This window comes from Poecilia reticulata, chromosome 7 (genome assembly GCF_904066995.2).
Source record: "Poecilia reticulata chromosome 7, P_reticulata-male-v2, whole genome shotgun sequence".
In the NCBI taxonomy this organism is placed as follows: domain Eukaryota; kingdom Metazoa; phylum Chordata; class Actinopteri; order Cyprinodontiformes; family Poeciliidae; genus Poecilia; species Poecilia reticulata.
In genome coordinates, this window is record NC_088836.1 from 18,089,541 (window position 1) to 18,104,960 (window position 15,420).

The 15,420-nt window shown below is 37.7% G+C and overlaps 2 protein-coding genes across 5 annotated transcripts in view; one reads left to right on the plus strand and one right to left on the minus strand.

The window, feature by feature from the left end:
• lgr6 (leucine-rich repeat containing G protein-coupled receptor 6) overlaps positions 1–15,420 on the plus strand; it is a 98,035-nt gene that overhangs the window by 16,768 nt on the left and 65,847 nt on the right. The window lies entirely within an intron of this gene.
• Positions 151–3,780, minus strand: LOC103467423 (uncharacterized). 2 transcript variants are annotated; one of them, XM_008413791.3, is made up of 6 exons: positions 3,301–3,780; positions 3,090–3,124; positions 2,193–2,409; positions 1,990–2,105; positions 1,096–1,249; positions 151–961 (listed from the first exon to the last, which is right to left on the minus strand). In XM_008413791.3, exons 2-6 carry the CDS (start codon positions 3,108–3,110, stop codon positions 654–656), a joined length of 816 nt encoding a protein of 271 aa, XP_008412013.1. In that variant the 5' UTR covers positions 3,111–3,124; positions 3,301–3,780; the 3' UTR covers positions 151–653. The 2 variants fall into 2 exon arrangements, with proteins under 2 accessions (XP_008412013.1, XP_081465170.1); XM_081609044.1 differs by having other exon boundaries at positions 3,090–3,780.

Below are 15,420 nucleotides of genomic sequence, written 5' to 3' on the forward strand. Positions count from 1 at the left end.
CTGATTAGCAGGGCTGTTTGCTGTGGCGGTTTTTAATGCATGCTTGCTTTGCATAGAATTTTGGCTACGGTCACATGCCTGTGTCTGCCCTGGTACAGTAAGTCTGTGTATGTGGGCTTGCTTCAAGCACATTAATGTTTATCTCGACAAGCCGCTCTTCACAAGGCATCTTTGTTTGTGTACGCAGACAGAGAAAAAAACAAACTCACTTTTTTCTGCTCTTTTTCCGATTTATTTTATCTTGAACAAGATATTTTGACACAAACAGAGTACGTTTATGCACACATTTTCATGAATACCTGCAACACAGAATCACAAAACAGAGGAAAAACAACTTTTATTAATAGACGGATTTAAATTCTACTTATAAAGTAGAGAATATGTCATAATCTTTTAGATTTACTTGGTGTTTTGCCAGCTGACCTCTCATTCACAGCCTGAAATTTGCATGTATCACTTTCATCATTTCTTGTTTAGTCTTCTGACACACCACTGCTGTACCAATACAAAGCCCCGACTGTCAGTAGTTAATGCTCTGGCCCTTCAAATACTTAGTATTTATTTGTCATTCAAAATACCTTATAGTTAGAATCTGCACAAAATATGTCATGTGAGTCCAATGATTTTCTGATGTGAGCTCTTTGACACACTAGCTACTCTAATTTGCCGTCTCCTTGTAAGCCTTTCAGCGTCTTCTCATCGAAGCGGTACGTGAGCTTCCTCTTCACCTTGTGGATCTCTCCAGTCCGTGAGTAGTTCCTTAGTGCCCGTGCCATCTTCTGGTAGGTCATGGTCTTGCGGTTCCCCTTTCGGCGACCCCACAGCTGCGCCAGGCTCTCCTTGTTCTGGGAGGAGAACTGAAAGGTTCCAGAGGAGGACTGGACCCACCAGATGCAGCTCCTCATTGATGGAGTCTGAAGCATCTCAAACAGGAACTGGAACAGGCGCTCCTTCCTCTTTCCTGTTGAAGAGGAAGTAGAGAGAAGAAGAAAAAAAAAAACGTTTTGACCAGACCGCATCTTGTGTGCGTAGTTGGACAAAGACACTCCGTCACGAGCTTCTGTTCTGAGAGGTGGTCACTGTAAGGTGTCCTACCTGATAGCGGTGCCAGAGGCAGGCTTCTGTCCTTCCTCTCCCCTCTGTCGGAGGGTGGTGATGGTGAATCTTGGTAATCCTGGTACTGGGAACTGCTTGACTGCGAGTCTGAATCAATATATATACTCGTAGGCTCGTAGTAGGTTATGTGTTCCTGGTTGAACGAAAAATAAAAACAAGACAAATAAATCCAACTGAAGAAGTGTGAAATGAATAAGCTTGGCTTTTCTCGTGGAGTTTTTTTTTTATGACTTGAACTTTATTGCTTTTTCCAACAAAAAATATACCCTAATTCCACACTTGGCATATTATAATTTAGCATCAGCTAAACAATGTTTAGTCCTTGTGGATTCTTCAGGCCAATACAGTTAACAGAAATTACTTGAACATAATAATAATAATAATAATAATAATAATAATAATAATAATAATAATATATAAATAAAATAAATAAATAAATAAAATAAAAGAAAATTACAGTGAAAATAGAGAAAAAAGACAAGATGCATAAACATCAACTGAACCTTGACATACACAATGTAACCTAAAATATCACTGCCCTCTAACCTCGATACATTCAGATAATTACAGCAGCACCATAAATTCCTCTAGTCTAATTATGTCCGAGCTGGAAATGCCAGTTAACCCAACTATGAGAAGTAGCTGGACCACTTCCTGTTGTACTCCTCAACCCTATTTAACAGTTTATAAGATAATCTCTCTAAGGCAGCAAGCTGCCCCAGTGACCTATACCAACGAGTGACTCACTTCCTCTCTCTCGCCGTGGGTACTGACAGCTGTAATGCTGGGGAGGAAGCTGCTGGTGAGGGAGTGGAGGGGTCCATCTATTCCCTCTCATGGAGTTTTATGAGATGTCAAACGGTGTTTACTCACCCACTGGTCTTGCGGACTCTGCCAGGCTGGATGTGGGGTTGGCTCCTTGTACTCCTCGTTTGGAGTGTGGCAGCCGTAGCGCCACTCATACGGATGCTGACCCGACCAGCTGTTCTCTGAGGAGAGAAAGGCACGAGATTCAGTCAGGCAGAACATCTACAAACAGACAAATATTCCCCCTCCGCTGCCAGCATTCGGCCGACCTATGATCCTGGCGTCCCGGTGGGAGTGAACGTGCGTCTGGTGACCCATGTTGGCAGCCATGGACGTTGAAGGTGTGTGAGCGGGTTGGACCTCGAGCGAATGCTCCTGCAGGTACTCCTCGATGACCTCGAGGTCAACCTCAGCGCAGGACGACGGTGCCACCCCACTCCAGGAACCCCGACATCCACCCAGCTTCACTTCGGGCACGTAAGCCCTCTGAAAGTCACACAGCAGGACAGAAGATTTCAGACGCTTGGCTTTTCATGAACATTTTGCGTGATATGTGGAGCTGATCTTTCGTTAGTTTTAGCCTCAGGTATTAACACCTTACATTATTTTATTTTACTTGTTTCAAAGCTTTTGTCACCATCTCATGAATTTTAAATGACCTCACTCTTTTCCACAAATAATTTTCCATGTCATCAACTTTCAAAAAATAACGGCCTAGGTGCATTTGGATTTATTTATTTATTTTTTGTGAAAAGGGATTTTGTCAAGGTGTCTTAAGCAAATAAATAAATAAAAATCACATTTGGCAAAAAATGACTTCAGGAAGGCGTCAATATCCTGTTTTCTAAGCAAAAGACAAACTATTCTTATTTTGATCAATTTTACTCAACATTATGAAAATTCAAACTAGATCCATGTTGCATGTTGTGTCCAGCTAAGGGTTTGGATCCTGGAAAAGAGCCAGTTACTAGCTCTGGGATTATGTGTATTTTAGTTTGACTGGCAAATTTATGCAAGTGTTTATGTTTTCATCTGCATAGATAACATTCAGGCAACACTGATGTGTGGCTCCTAGAAATAACCCCCAGTGAGAAAGATCAAATCTTACACAAGATTCAAACAGTATTTAAAACACAACAACAGCAAAAAGGCGGCATTGAACTCACCGTCTCTAACTCCGTCAGCATGCTTTAAGGACAAACTAAAACAGAGAAACAAAGCTCTTATTAGACAACAGAATCAAAGCAAAAAAAAAAACATAAAAAAGGAAATGAAAGATGCTTTCACAGACACTTCTCTAAGATGTAAGAGACAATCATGTGACAGCAAAACACAATAAATGCATAAATAAATAAAATGACAAAAGTGTAGCTGCACCTTTGTCAGGTCCTGTGTCTGGTGCCGTGAAGTAGTATCCTTAGGCAGTGAAGAGTGGCGACATGAGAATTGGAGTGCTCACCTGTTCAATGCTCCACCACCTGGGCATCATCTCTCTTATATGGCATGTGCACACACCCTGCTTCCCCTTCCCATTGGTCAGCAAGTGCTGAGGTGGGAGCGGTTTGCAGAACCAGGGTATTTCTGGATATCTGCTGATCTAATAGGAGAATTTTTCCCCCACACAATAAAACAAAAGTTTACTATGCGCCTGCATCTGATGCAAAGGTGTGACTTGTTGGTTTGTTGGTTTTGTTCATTTTTTTGCCTTTAGAGTTTTGTTTTATGTTGCTATTTTACTTTTTATTTTCTTTTTCTTTTTTTTTAATCTTCAGTACACTGTACATTTTGAGTTGTTTCTTAAAACTTGTAAATGTCAGGGATATTTGAAATCAGTTATTCTCCTAACTGTTCAGAGCTTAAGTTTTAAAAGAGAAAAATATTGAAGTTGTTCATTTTCAAAACAGACCTATGGCATAAGGTACTTTTTGTTCAAGTTGTGAAGTTTTGACCTGCAATTTCAAAATAAACTTGAACATCTGATCACAAACAATCGTCTGCTCTCAGACTGCCATGTTCCGGTGGAAGGGTCTAGTCTAAAGATTCCTGCTACATCAGTGGACATGTGCAAACCTCAGCTTGTTTTGTCAAAGCCCACTCTATTCAGCTCTCAGTATAACCATACCACATTAAAAGAGTTCATTAGTTATTTAGTTCAAATAAAAACTCTAAAAGGCAAAAAAATTAAACTACACCGATGTAGAGAGTGACACATTTCAAGTGGCTTACATTCAATTAAAATGTACAATTTGTTTTTTAAGAAAAGCAGAGCATAGTAGAAAATACGTGTTTCAATCTCAAAGTATTCATCTTGTAATGGAGCCATGCTTTCACTTAACAAAATAGATTAATGTCTGATGACATTCGAACTTACTGAGGTGCACCAGTATCTTAAAAAAAGAATAAATGTTATCTTTACCACTCGTTTTTTTTGTTGTTTGTTTTGTTTTGTACTTTTATTTCCTGGGAATCAGAGCCCATGGGATGTCTGTGGTTTCTTATCATTGCATTTGTCACATTGGAGGAAAAGTATGTGGCTATAGATTCTTTTTGGCTTTAATGTGCTGTTGGAGACATACAGACAAAGTGACATGCATGGCACAGTTAGGTAAACACGTCTGTTGCAATCTAGAATTTGCATTAAAATGTCATATTAATAGATTAAAAGCAAAAAAAAGAATAATTTATTAAACTGTTACGGTAAAAAAAAAAAAAATTATCTACAAAAAAACATTTCACTTTGCTGAATACATTTTAGCTTCTGGTTGTTTAATATCTGGGACAACAAGGAAATGTTTGTAAGGGCAATCTGCTGTAGTTGCCAACATGGCCACACTTTGTTTTGTGATAATATGTTGGTGTGTTATATATATGAGAAAAAGAAAGAACACCAGAAAGAGACATATCTGTTTAATCAAATGTCACTAAAGAACTTTAAGGTGTTAGCATTAATAACCCCCATATAATCAGCTTAAAGTAAGTATTCAGCAGGGTTGTTATCTCAAAAACGGTATAAAAGATTATACGTGGGCAGAATCTAAGGAGAAAGCATTTTCTTTAGAAATTCAATTGCTACTCCGACAACTGCATGCTTTGCTTTAGAGGCCATCTGGTGACACCTTATTGACCCCTCTGCTCAGTTCTGCAAACACCTACATCTGTCAAACAGAACGAGATCAGTAAACTACTGGAGGGAAGCAAACAGACACCAGCATTGCATCACAGGTTGATGCATGACATGATGTCATGCGCAGGTTACACTGCATGTATGCCTCATCGTGTCTTTCTATTGGGTTTGTTCCTTTTTTAATGTTGTGCCGGAGTGTGCGCGTGCGTGTGTGTGTGCATGCATGTGTGTGTTAACAGACGTAGATTCCACTACAAAAAAACGACAGCGTAACTTTTTTTTTTTTTTTTCCCTTGTGGGCTGTCGGTGTCGAGGGATTCCCCCAGCTATGTTATTTTTTTCCTTTACTGTAACAACAAATTTGTTAGCACAACAAACTGAAGTAACCTGTTGGGTCAGGAGAAGACTACCAGAGGACAAACGATTCCTGTATTTCGAAATAGACTATATGGTGTTTATTTTTTTTATTTTTCAAAATCATTACAGATTAGTGCTTCATTATGCTAATAATCTCACCTAAACAGGTTGTTCCAGATTGTCTTTCACCAGTGCTGTTAAAAGGTTGCACCCAGTTGCTATTTTTCCTGCAGTGTTTGAGTCTCTCTTTTTTAAGATTCATAGACACTGTTAACATGAACCATTATTGCAGTTTTAAGCTTGGATGTGTTTAAGGATGGTAATTCTGTATTTGGGCCCACTTGATCCTTTGGACCCAGCTAATCTGGATTTATGACAAATGAAGACGTCAGTAGATTTTACTTGCTTCTTGTGTTTTGCAAGAATATCAATATAAAGATCCTTAAGCAAATTACTTTAAATTGAAATTTCAATGCGCTAATTGCGATGGCTAACTTTTTTTTTTTTTTTCACCTTGATTTCAAAGAGTGCATTATTCTCAGTGAAAACATTACAAACAAATCATGCAATTCAGGCAGACTAGACTTAATTTCCTGGTATCTTCCATGTGGGCTGAATACCTGGTATTCATGTGGGATTCTGAAAACAATCTAAAAAAAAAAAAAAAATTATGCTAAAATGACCTGCAAGCCTCAGCTGGAAACAAGAATGATCAGGAAATTATACAAACCAGAATACATCCATGAAGCACTTTCTGGGACACAGGGAGTAAATGTTGACAGATTAACCCAGAACAAATAAAATAAATCAGGGGAAAATATCATTAAAATGCTACTGACTGATGAATTTGTGGTCATAATGAACCCAAGTTCAGAACAATTGACCTCTTTGGTAAGACATTATATGACATGTAATATATTACATTTATGTTTTACACCTGCACCATTATCTCGTCATAATAAAAAAACTGGCACTGTGTTTGCAGGAACGGGTTTAATAACTTCAAATCAAACATACCAAAATATTGCTGCATGGATATACACAGAGCAAAGATGGTAGAGGTCAAGTAAGACAAAGTGAACAAAGCTGTGTAAACATGTCTGAAAACTGTCAGTGATAAAAATGCAGATACTGGCTAAAATATTTCCATACATCCATATTTGGTTAAATGTTTTCCAGCAAGTTGCCCCTCATCCACATGTCTTTTGTAGGTATCAACTGGATTTTGGTAAAATTCAATATTGTTGCCTCAGAGATATGGCAGAGATAGTAGAAATCATTCAGATTGGATGCTTTTTTGACACAAATCCGGGTTTCAAGCATAGTCCACAAATTTTCGATAGGATTTACTGGATTGCTTTCTTCCAAAGAGAGGAATGCCACAAGCTCTTTATTACTGTCACATGTGAAAGCTTCTTTTGAAAGGCTAGTGTCAAACATATTCACTGATTCTTGGCGTTCATTTTAAGTACTATGCATAAAATCCAGGTCTATGAATTTAGACCAAATAATTGTAATGAAATGTGACATTTCGAATGAAGATAGTATTCAAATATTACAAATATGCCACAAGCTATGGTCAAGGCTTGCTTGGTAACAATTCTCAGAATGGATTATATGGCTTTTTTCCATGTTCAGTTTGAATCCTGTGCAGAATGCAATACTTCAAATAAATCAGCTAAAGCACAAAATAAATTAGATTCATGCTCATGGTTAGTGAATATATAATTCTGACCAAAAGTGTAGCTATGTGCTCACTCTTATCTTAAGCTATTTGAACACCAAACATAAAGATTGGTCCTTTTTTTTACTCAAAGAACACCTCTGATATTTCCTGTGGCATGATGGTTTATCCTGGATCGGTAGTTGCGTAAACTCAGCTTCTGGTTATTGATTATGCTGATTTTGTAATGTATTTTTTTTCTCATTTATCACTTTGTGTAGCCTGCCCATTGCCTTCCTGTGCTTCCATCACAGTCTGGGCTTTCTCCCAGACTTTCTCCTTGACTCAGATTATCTCCGGTAGATTTTTATTTATTTATTTTTACCTGACCAAGCGATTGGGTACAATTTAAAACCTCGACACAATCCACAGCTGCAGGAAAGCAACCATTTCTCAACAGCTGAGAGCCCAGACCCTCTATACGAAGTAAAGTGTAATGCAAGGGGATGGTTACTACGAGGCTATGCATAGCCTTGCAACTCACTGCTGATAAGTTTGAAAGTCAAAATGATCCAGGAACAAGTGAAAATGCTCACTCCTAATGTACAGAAGAGCATGCACAACTGTTTTAACCCTCAAGGATGGGGTGTGCACGCATTCAAACAATGTATAGGTGCATTCATCTGAATAGATTTAGATTATACAACATGTTTCAGGCTTGTCCCCGTGGAAGGAGATTATTTAGTACTAATAAAAGCGTCACAAAAAAAAAAACCCATCTACCTTTTTATTAGGTTTATTATTAACCCACCCTGCATCACGCTGCAATCAGGATCATAATTTGTTTTTATGAGCTGACGCTGTCAAGACTGTGGCACGGACATAACAGCAGCTTTGTTATTTTTTATATAATCTCTGTGATAAATCCATCCATGTTAAAGATTAAAAAAAAAAAAACATCTCTGCTGGTGCAAAATTAGGTCTCTTGTCCAAACATAAATCTATAACTATTTAGGTTTTGAAAGGTATTTGACAACATTTGAGTGAAGCACATACAAGATCTAAGAGGGGTTTTTTTTACGTTCCACCTCAATTTGTGTGTGAACATCATATTCATTTCTTCTTGTGAAAAGAAGATAAAGATGACAGCAAACTTCAATCTTCAATCACATTCATCGACAATTAAAGTAATGAGCAATATCTTTGTGGCAGCATTCGTAATTCTGTTCTAGGAATGCTCCAACAATTTTCCTGACCTATAACGCTTTTCCTATTTCTTTTTCTTTTTTTTATGAATGAACTGAGCTCACAAAACTTTTTTGGGGGGAAATATTTCATTCTACAGGTGCTTGAGATTATAAATTATGTTTATGGGTTACAGAGATAATTTTCCTCTAACTGGCCACCAGATTCCCCAAAAATGACGTGTAACATTGTTTTTAACGTCCTCTGTCACAATAAAACTCACAGGCAATGAGGAAACATTTGAGTGTTTTCTCTATGTTGTAAAAGGTTCTCAGTCTCCCAGCTGATTTTTTTTTTACTTTTTGACTTATAAATGTGTTTAACTTGAATTTTATTTTAACATTTTTTTTTTTTTTTTCAAAATAAAAACCTCTTTAAGAAAACACCAGGAGGTGAATAAGGGAGACTTGATAAACGTGTTTGGAAAAACCCTGGGCTTTCAGTAAGATAGACGACGGTTAGGATTCCTATTGCTCTGCTCGCACCTGGAGTATTCGCACAAGGTGATAAGGCCAGACAGGCTCTGGACGCTTGCAGTCTGAAACACACCTATAAACACACCAACACTTTCTTGGTTTGTGTCCCTGAAAGAGTTGGGTATTCCAGAAACTCAAAAACAATCAACGTATTGATGAACAGACAGTGGCATCTTCAATTATTAACTACTTTAAGGAATGTCTGGCTTGTAGGGGCAACTGGAAAGAGACAGAAGTTATTGTTCAGTAACTTTCTGTCCACAAGCTGTGCAAAACAATTCTGTAGTTGACCTCAATCAACGTGTATTCATTGGTTGTTGCTGGGCATGTGTGATTATGTCTATATGGGTGCGTGAGGGAAATAAAAAAAAAAAAAGCGTCTCTGAGTCACACATGACATTCAACGGTCTCAGTGTTGCAGGTGACTTGTAAAACTGATTCAGAAACCTACACACGCTCATGAGTGTGTCAGCTCCAAAGCAATTAAGATGATTGCGTTGCCTCTTATCAGGCCCACCATCAGTTGCTGATCAGCAAGGGTCTTTGTGTTTATACGTCTGTGTGTCCAGGTGTCGGCGGATTTACAGTTAAAGCTTAACCCCCCCAGATTAGTGAATATACGCAAATCACCTGTACACATGCAGGTTAGCGGGAATTCCCCCAACGCTCACTCAGAAGCAGAGTGTGTTTGTGTGTGTCAAGTGATAAGTGCCAGACTTGTTTGTTCCTAAAGGGAGTCTTTCCATGAACACAAACACTTCTCTAGGCGAACTAACTAGACTTATACAGTTTCCAGGGACTGTTCCCATCATGGATTTAATTGAAACTAAATGAAATAGCCTTTGCTTCCTCACAGATGTCTTGTTTTTCTTTTTTTTTTTCTGTTACTGTTTCAATAAAAAAACTGTTTTGACAAGTGGACATAGCAAAATAAATCAACATGGCTCTGATGTGAAAATCTAATACTTGGTTGTGCCACCCTTGTCTGTGACAACAACAGATGGTGATAACTGAAAGTTAGCTTTCTACGTCGCTCTGGGGAAATCTTTGCCCACTTTTCTTTATTTCTGGAGAGTTTTCAAGCATAAAATATCACAGCAACCCAGTGATATTTAGGCCTGGACTTTGATTAGGCTACTTCAAAACCTTATCTGTTTGTGCTTTGGATAATTGTCCAACTGCTTAACCCAGCTGCACCGCACACACAGATGGCCGGAAATTCTTCTTCAGGATTTCTTGGTGTGTTGAATCATGATCTGTGATCCAAACCAAGGTAAATGAGTCCTGAAGTGCTTTGAATGCCATCGTCAAATCGTTGCTTTGCTAAAGTAATTCTTGTAGTCCACTTCTGAGAAGGTTCAATGTTATTCTGTGTTTTCTCTGTGTGGATATTTGCTCTCACTGTTGTTTGCTGGAATCTCAAAGCCTTGGAAATTGTGTTAGATGTCAATTCATCTGTCATTGAATTTCTTCTATTTAAGTATCATATTGGTTGAGTTTAGCTTGTGAAACTAAATCAAAAATGTTGCTAAGCTCAGTTGTTTATGACTTATCACAGAAGAAAATGACATTTTGACACAGCACCAGAGTGGTTTGGATTGTTCATTTCCTTTAATAAGTGAAATCAACATTTGCAAAAACATAATAATAATTTTAAAAAAAGCATTAAGGGAGTGACGCCTTTTCATGGCATTCTATACTATGAGCAATAACAACTGTTTGGTTGCAACAGATGTGTTAGTTAAAAAGATCATTTAAAGTGTCTGTGGCATGTAACTGTTTTTTAACTGTTTCATGTCCACACCCACAAGTAGGGCCTGCCTCCCAGGCCAGGTGAGTCAGGAGAGGCAGTCTGGCAGGTGAGGAGACAGTTGCACTTCATGTTGGGAAATGATCTGTGTATCAAAGACGCTGGGAAAATATGCAAAACCTGAGGTTGATGCTCCTGTCTCCACCTTCTCCAACACTCTATCAGTCTAACACACCTTTTTTTTCCCCCTCTGGCTCTGCTTCCTGTCTTTTTTTTTATTCTTGGCTCACAAGAGCAGCATATTCTATTTATTTATTTTTTTGCAGCAGCAGTCATCTTTGCAACAATGCCATCTGACTGTATGCAAGTTTAACAACCTTGCGGCGGAGGCACAAAAGACATTCCATTTGCACATGATCATAAGCAGCCGAGAAGTCGAAATGCTCCTGCTTTTTGAAGATAATATACATTGCTCATATGGGAATGCTTGGAGATAAGGAATGGGACTGGGAACTGGTGGGACACTGCATTCCCACGGAATATTGTTTGTGTCCTCCAGTAGGCAGTCCGACAATCTGTGGTCTCAATAAACACTCATAAAGCACGCAGACATGAACACAGGCCTACCAGCCTTATCGGAGCGACACATAAACTCGAGTGTGAAGACCGTACATAAATCATCTGTTTTCACAGCGAGATAAGCAGACAGTTGAGCTTTATCTGAGCTCCGAGGATGAAATAAAACATTTCTGTGAATTTTTTTTTTTTTTTATGCAAAAAAAAAAAAAAAACACAATGAAGGTTTCAGTGTGTTTGATGAGTTAATGTAAACCAGTCCTTTTTTTTCGGAGAAGACAGCCCACACATTGATATCACACTGCATATTTGTCTGTGAGCGCAGGCCACGCCATGCGATGGAGAATCCCCCCGGCTGCAGACCCACACCTCCACTCCACAGCTGTCATGGGGACGGACCGGAGGAAAAACAATAGCTCTCTTTCTCACCACGCTTTTCGCTTCGATAGCAACAAACTCTCATGTAACATCTGTCCGCTGTGTTGTGAGTGACTCTTTTGGAAGGCAATGGGCCCAGATAGTGAGCGTTCATATTACAGAGGAAACGGCTTCTTTATAAATAACAGGATCACTGCACGTTATGTGACAATTATTCTCTTTAAATCTAATGAACAAAAAAGATTTAGGTAGCTTTAAGACTGTTTTTTTTTTTATCAGACTTACATCCTGATTTTAATCATGATTTGATTGTAACAAAAATCATAAACTTTTATCAAAAGAGAAACACTTTTTGATCTTTCCTGTTTGTTAGAAAATGTGATCCATGCTTTTATTTTGTCCCAATTTGGGACTGTAAAAGTTTTCATAAAGGTGTTAGTCAGGGTTAACGTTTTGTTTCATGGCTGCAGCCGGTCCAGAATCCTGCTCAAAACACAATTATATTTGCTTAGTGTTTGCACTGGTTTCCCTTTCATTTTTTTAAGGCCCTTCATGGGCAAATATGTGTCTATAGATTGCCTTTGAATCTGTAGAACCTCAATTATGGCTCTGATTAACCCTGAATAACAGGCAAATGATCAAATCTCGCCTTAAAAAAACATCTGTAGCTTTTAATTTAGCTTTATAATAGATGTTTCCCCCATTGTTATATTGTCTAGAAGTCTTATATCTTATTTTGTTTATTGATTGCATTCATATTTTTCTTACTCTTATGTGTTTTGCTGATTTTATGTGCAGCTATTTGGTCAGCGTCGGCTGCTTTTAAATGTGTTTGTAAATAGAAGAGAACCCCCCAAAAAATGTAAACGAAAATGTCATGAACTTAAAACAAAAGAGAAAAGCCTTTTCTGCCAAACAGATAACAGTTTTCTCTTCCTGGATATTTTTTTTTATTTTAAAATTTATTTTTGTACAACTTTGATTATGTTGATGCAAACGGCATACATTTTGGCCATTTTATTTATTTATTCTTCTTAAAATTTTCCTTTAAAGAAAAGAACGATGTGATTTTCCGTTTTCTTGTTTTTGAGCTGTTGAATTACATTAATCACTTGTGCTTACCAGCTTTTAATATGGCATGAGACATTATTAATGAGATATCGTTTGCATCGCCTTATTACATTCACTTTTGTAAGTTGATGTTGTTTTCCTACTGTATCTAGAGCATTTTGTTCCAGTTGCTTTTAAATGTTCTGAATAAGTAAATTTGAACTTGAAGATAAAATGCAAAATCTATAGCAATGATGATATAGCCTAAAAGGAAAACAATTTATTAGGACAGGAAAAAAAACAATGATAACATTCATAAAAATCAGTCGTCTTGTGATAATAATAATAAACTTTTATTGGCGACGTTTGTAAACTTCAGAAGCTGTTATGACATGAAAAGTTACTTTTGCATCACAAAGGTCACTGCTAGTTAAAAAAAAACAGTTTAAATGCTTTGTTTACATTTAAAAACAGAATTTAACTCCAGTTATTGTAAAGATAATAGGCTTTTATTGGTAATGGGTAATTTTGTATAAAGGAGCCTTTGATTGCTTGGGCTTAAAGATCTGAAGCCAAAAAGACTTTGTTTGGGTTTTTTTGTCATTTTTAACTGTAATTATAATAAAGTCCACAAATCATTGGGAACTGTTGTGATTTTGAACTTTAAAAAAAAAAATCATTTCAAGTTTTATTGCTCTTAAGAAAAAAAACAAAGCAGTTGGCGAGACTCAAAGTTGCGATGGTCACAAATATGAACCTTACCCCAATGACCCATCACACTTTGGATGAATAAATTGTGCAACGTTGGATCAAAACTGCTGGTTAAGAATAAACATGGATGATGATGATATATGATACGGCTGTGTTGCTCGCTTTTTCTTTTCTGTAAGTCATACCTGCTCTGCTCTCAGCAGTGCAGCTGCTCCTTTTCAGAAGTTGACATTTCGTTTCTGGTGTTGGTCACGGCTCAACCACAATGTCTTTTTGAGAGTTTTCCTTTGTTGTCTTTTTGTTGACCAAGTGAGAGAAATTGGCATAGCCTACAGATTTTTCATTAGTTGCTTCAAATGTTGACACCCCTTCTATCTGGTTATCTTGTCTGCAAATAACCAATAAAAAAATAATCATCTGATCAAATGATTATTCAGTGTAGTTAGGCAAAGTTAGGCTTTGTCTGACTATAGGAACTATAGCAAACAGCAACCAGAGCTTAGCAGAGACGTGTCTGTAAGTGCCTGATCATTGAATCAGGCCAAATTAAAAGCAAAACATTTGCTAAACTCCAAACCAATTTCTTTGAAAAATATGCCACTCTACACACAAGTTGCACATACAATTATTCCAACAGCAACACTGAGGAAACAGATGGATTACTAATTGAAAAATAAATATTTAATGACTTCTACGCAGACTTGCAAAACTCCTGGGTTATGTTTAACTAGAGTTCCTTTGATTTTCAGAGTAAGATATATTCATTGCCGATTTCACTTTTGCATCTCTGAGACAGTTCATAAAGATAACTGTCTATACCTGAATAATGTGACCGTGACGGCTGATCAGGAGTCTTTGAATACGCATCTGTTTTTAGGAGTGATTTGACCTGGTGGTTATACCTCTTTTTTTTTTTTTGTTTTAATGAAGACGTATGTGCTGAATTAGTTTTACAGTTTACATCCCTGCAGGCAACTACGTGCATATTTGAGCCAGTGCTTGCATCAGCACATTTACAGATTCAGGAGGTGCAGCATACTGTTCACAATGCCACACAGCTTTGTACTGAAAATGTTGGCAAGCCGAGACTTGCCATAGATAACGATGATAAAAGAGGCCTATTTCACTTAACTAAGTTTTTAGTCGTGAGAAACTAATGTTCTGCTTAAGGATTATAAATTCTCTTTCCACTACTTGTTTCAGTACGTTATATTTGCTGAAGTGCTCCCAGATATACTGAAAGCATTAAAGCAAGTGCCTCTGACTTAATCTGAGAACCTACCTCTGCAGAAACCCCCCTGCCCCCGGTCCCAAAGAACCCATTTTTTTATGCATTCTGAGACATGACCATAACGTTGCAACAAGAAATTCCAAAGAGGACATATCACAACACAGCACTGCAGAGTAAAGTTTAATCCATGGGAACTACATTCTTTTGGGTTTTTCTGCTGCTGTGATTTCTTCAGGTTCAGGAGTGCCCAGGGAAGCAGGGATAAGTGCGTCAGCTTGTGCGCGTTGTGCTTAGAGATGCTCTGGTATGGCAGGTGACGGGTTTCCTCTTTCCACCGAAAAACCGTGACATCGTCAGAGCGGCTGCAGAGATGTCACTTCCCGTCCGGTGAAATGCTCACAAGCCAGAGTGAGGTCAAAGGAATGAAGAACAGGGTGGTTTGCTTTGTTAAGTTCATGCAATTTGGTTAATGTGGTCTGAGATTTGTGCTGAGTGGGCAGCAGAAGAGTTATTGTGACATGTGCTAGCTACGGCAGTAGAAAGTGTTTTAACAAATTATGAAGACCATTGGCCTTGATGCTGATGTTAATGTTTTTAATTCCTAAATCAAAATCCATAAAGACATATTGTCAACTTGCAAGAATAATGGTCTAAGTAATTTTTGCCAGAAGAGATATTTTGGATGTTTTTTTTTTGGTATTGCCTCAGACATCTTTTGGCAAAAAAGAAGTGGTAACTTTTTCTTTCTTTCTTTTTTTTTTGACAAATTAACGCTTTATGGATTTTCATAGGAAAGTGATCATTTTAAAGTAGGCTTTGTGTGTTTGAAATAATTGGAAAGCTCTCCCATAAAGAAATACATTTTTGTTTCTGCTATTTTTTTTTTTGTTTCTCAAATAAAGGTAAAGGTAATTTTATTTATATAGCACATTTTCA

Coding starts and splice junctions, on each gene's coding strand:
- LOC103467423 (XM_008413791.3), bottom strand. CDS start 3,110: ATGCTGACGGAGTTAGAGACG. Junction 2,410..3,089: donor TGCTGACGGAGTTAGAGACG/GTGAGTTCAATG, acceptor TGTGACTTTCAG/AGGGCTTACGTGCCCGAAGT. Junction 1,250..1,989: donor AGAGTCCGCAAGACCAGTGG/GTGAGTAAACAC, acceptor TCGTTCAACCAG/GAACACATAACCTACTACGA.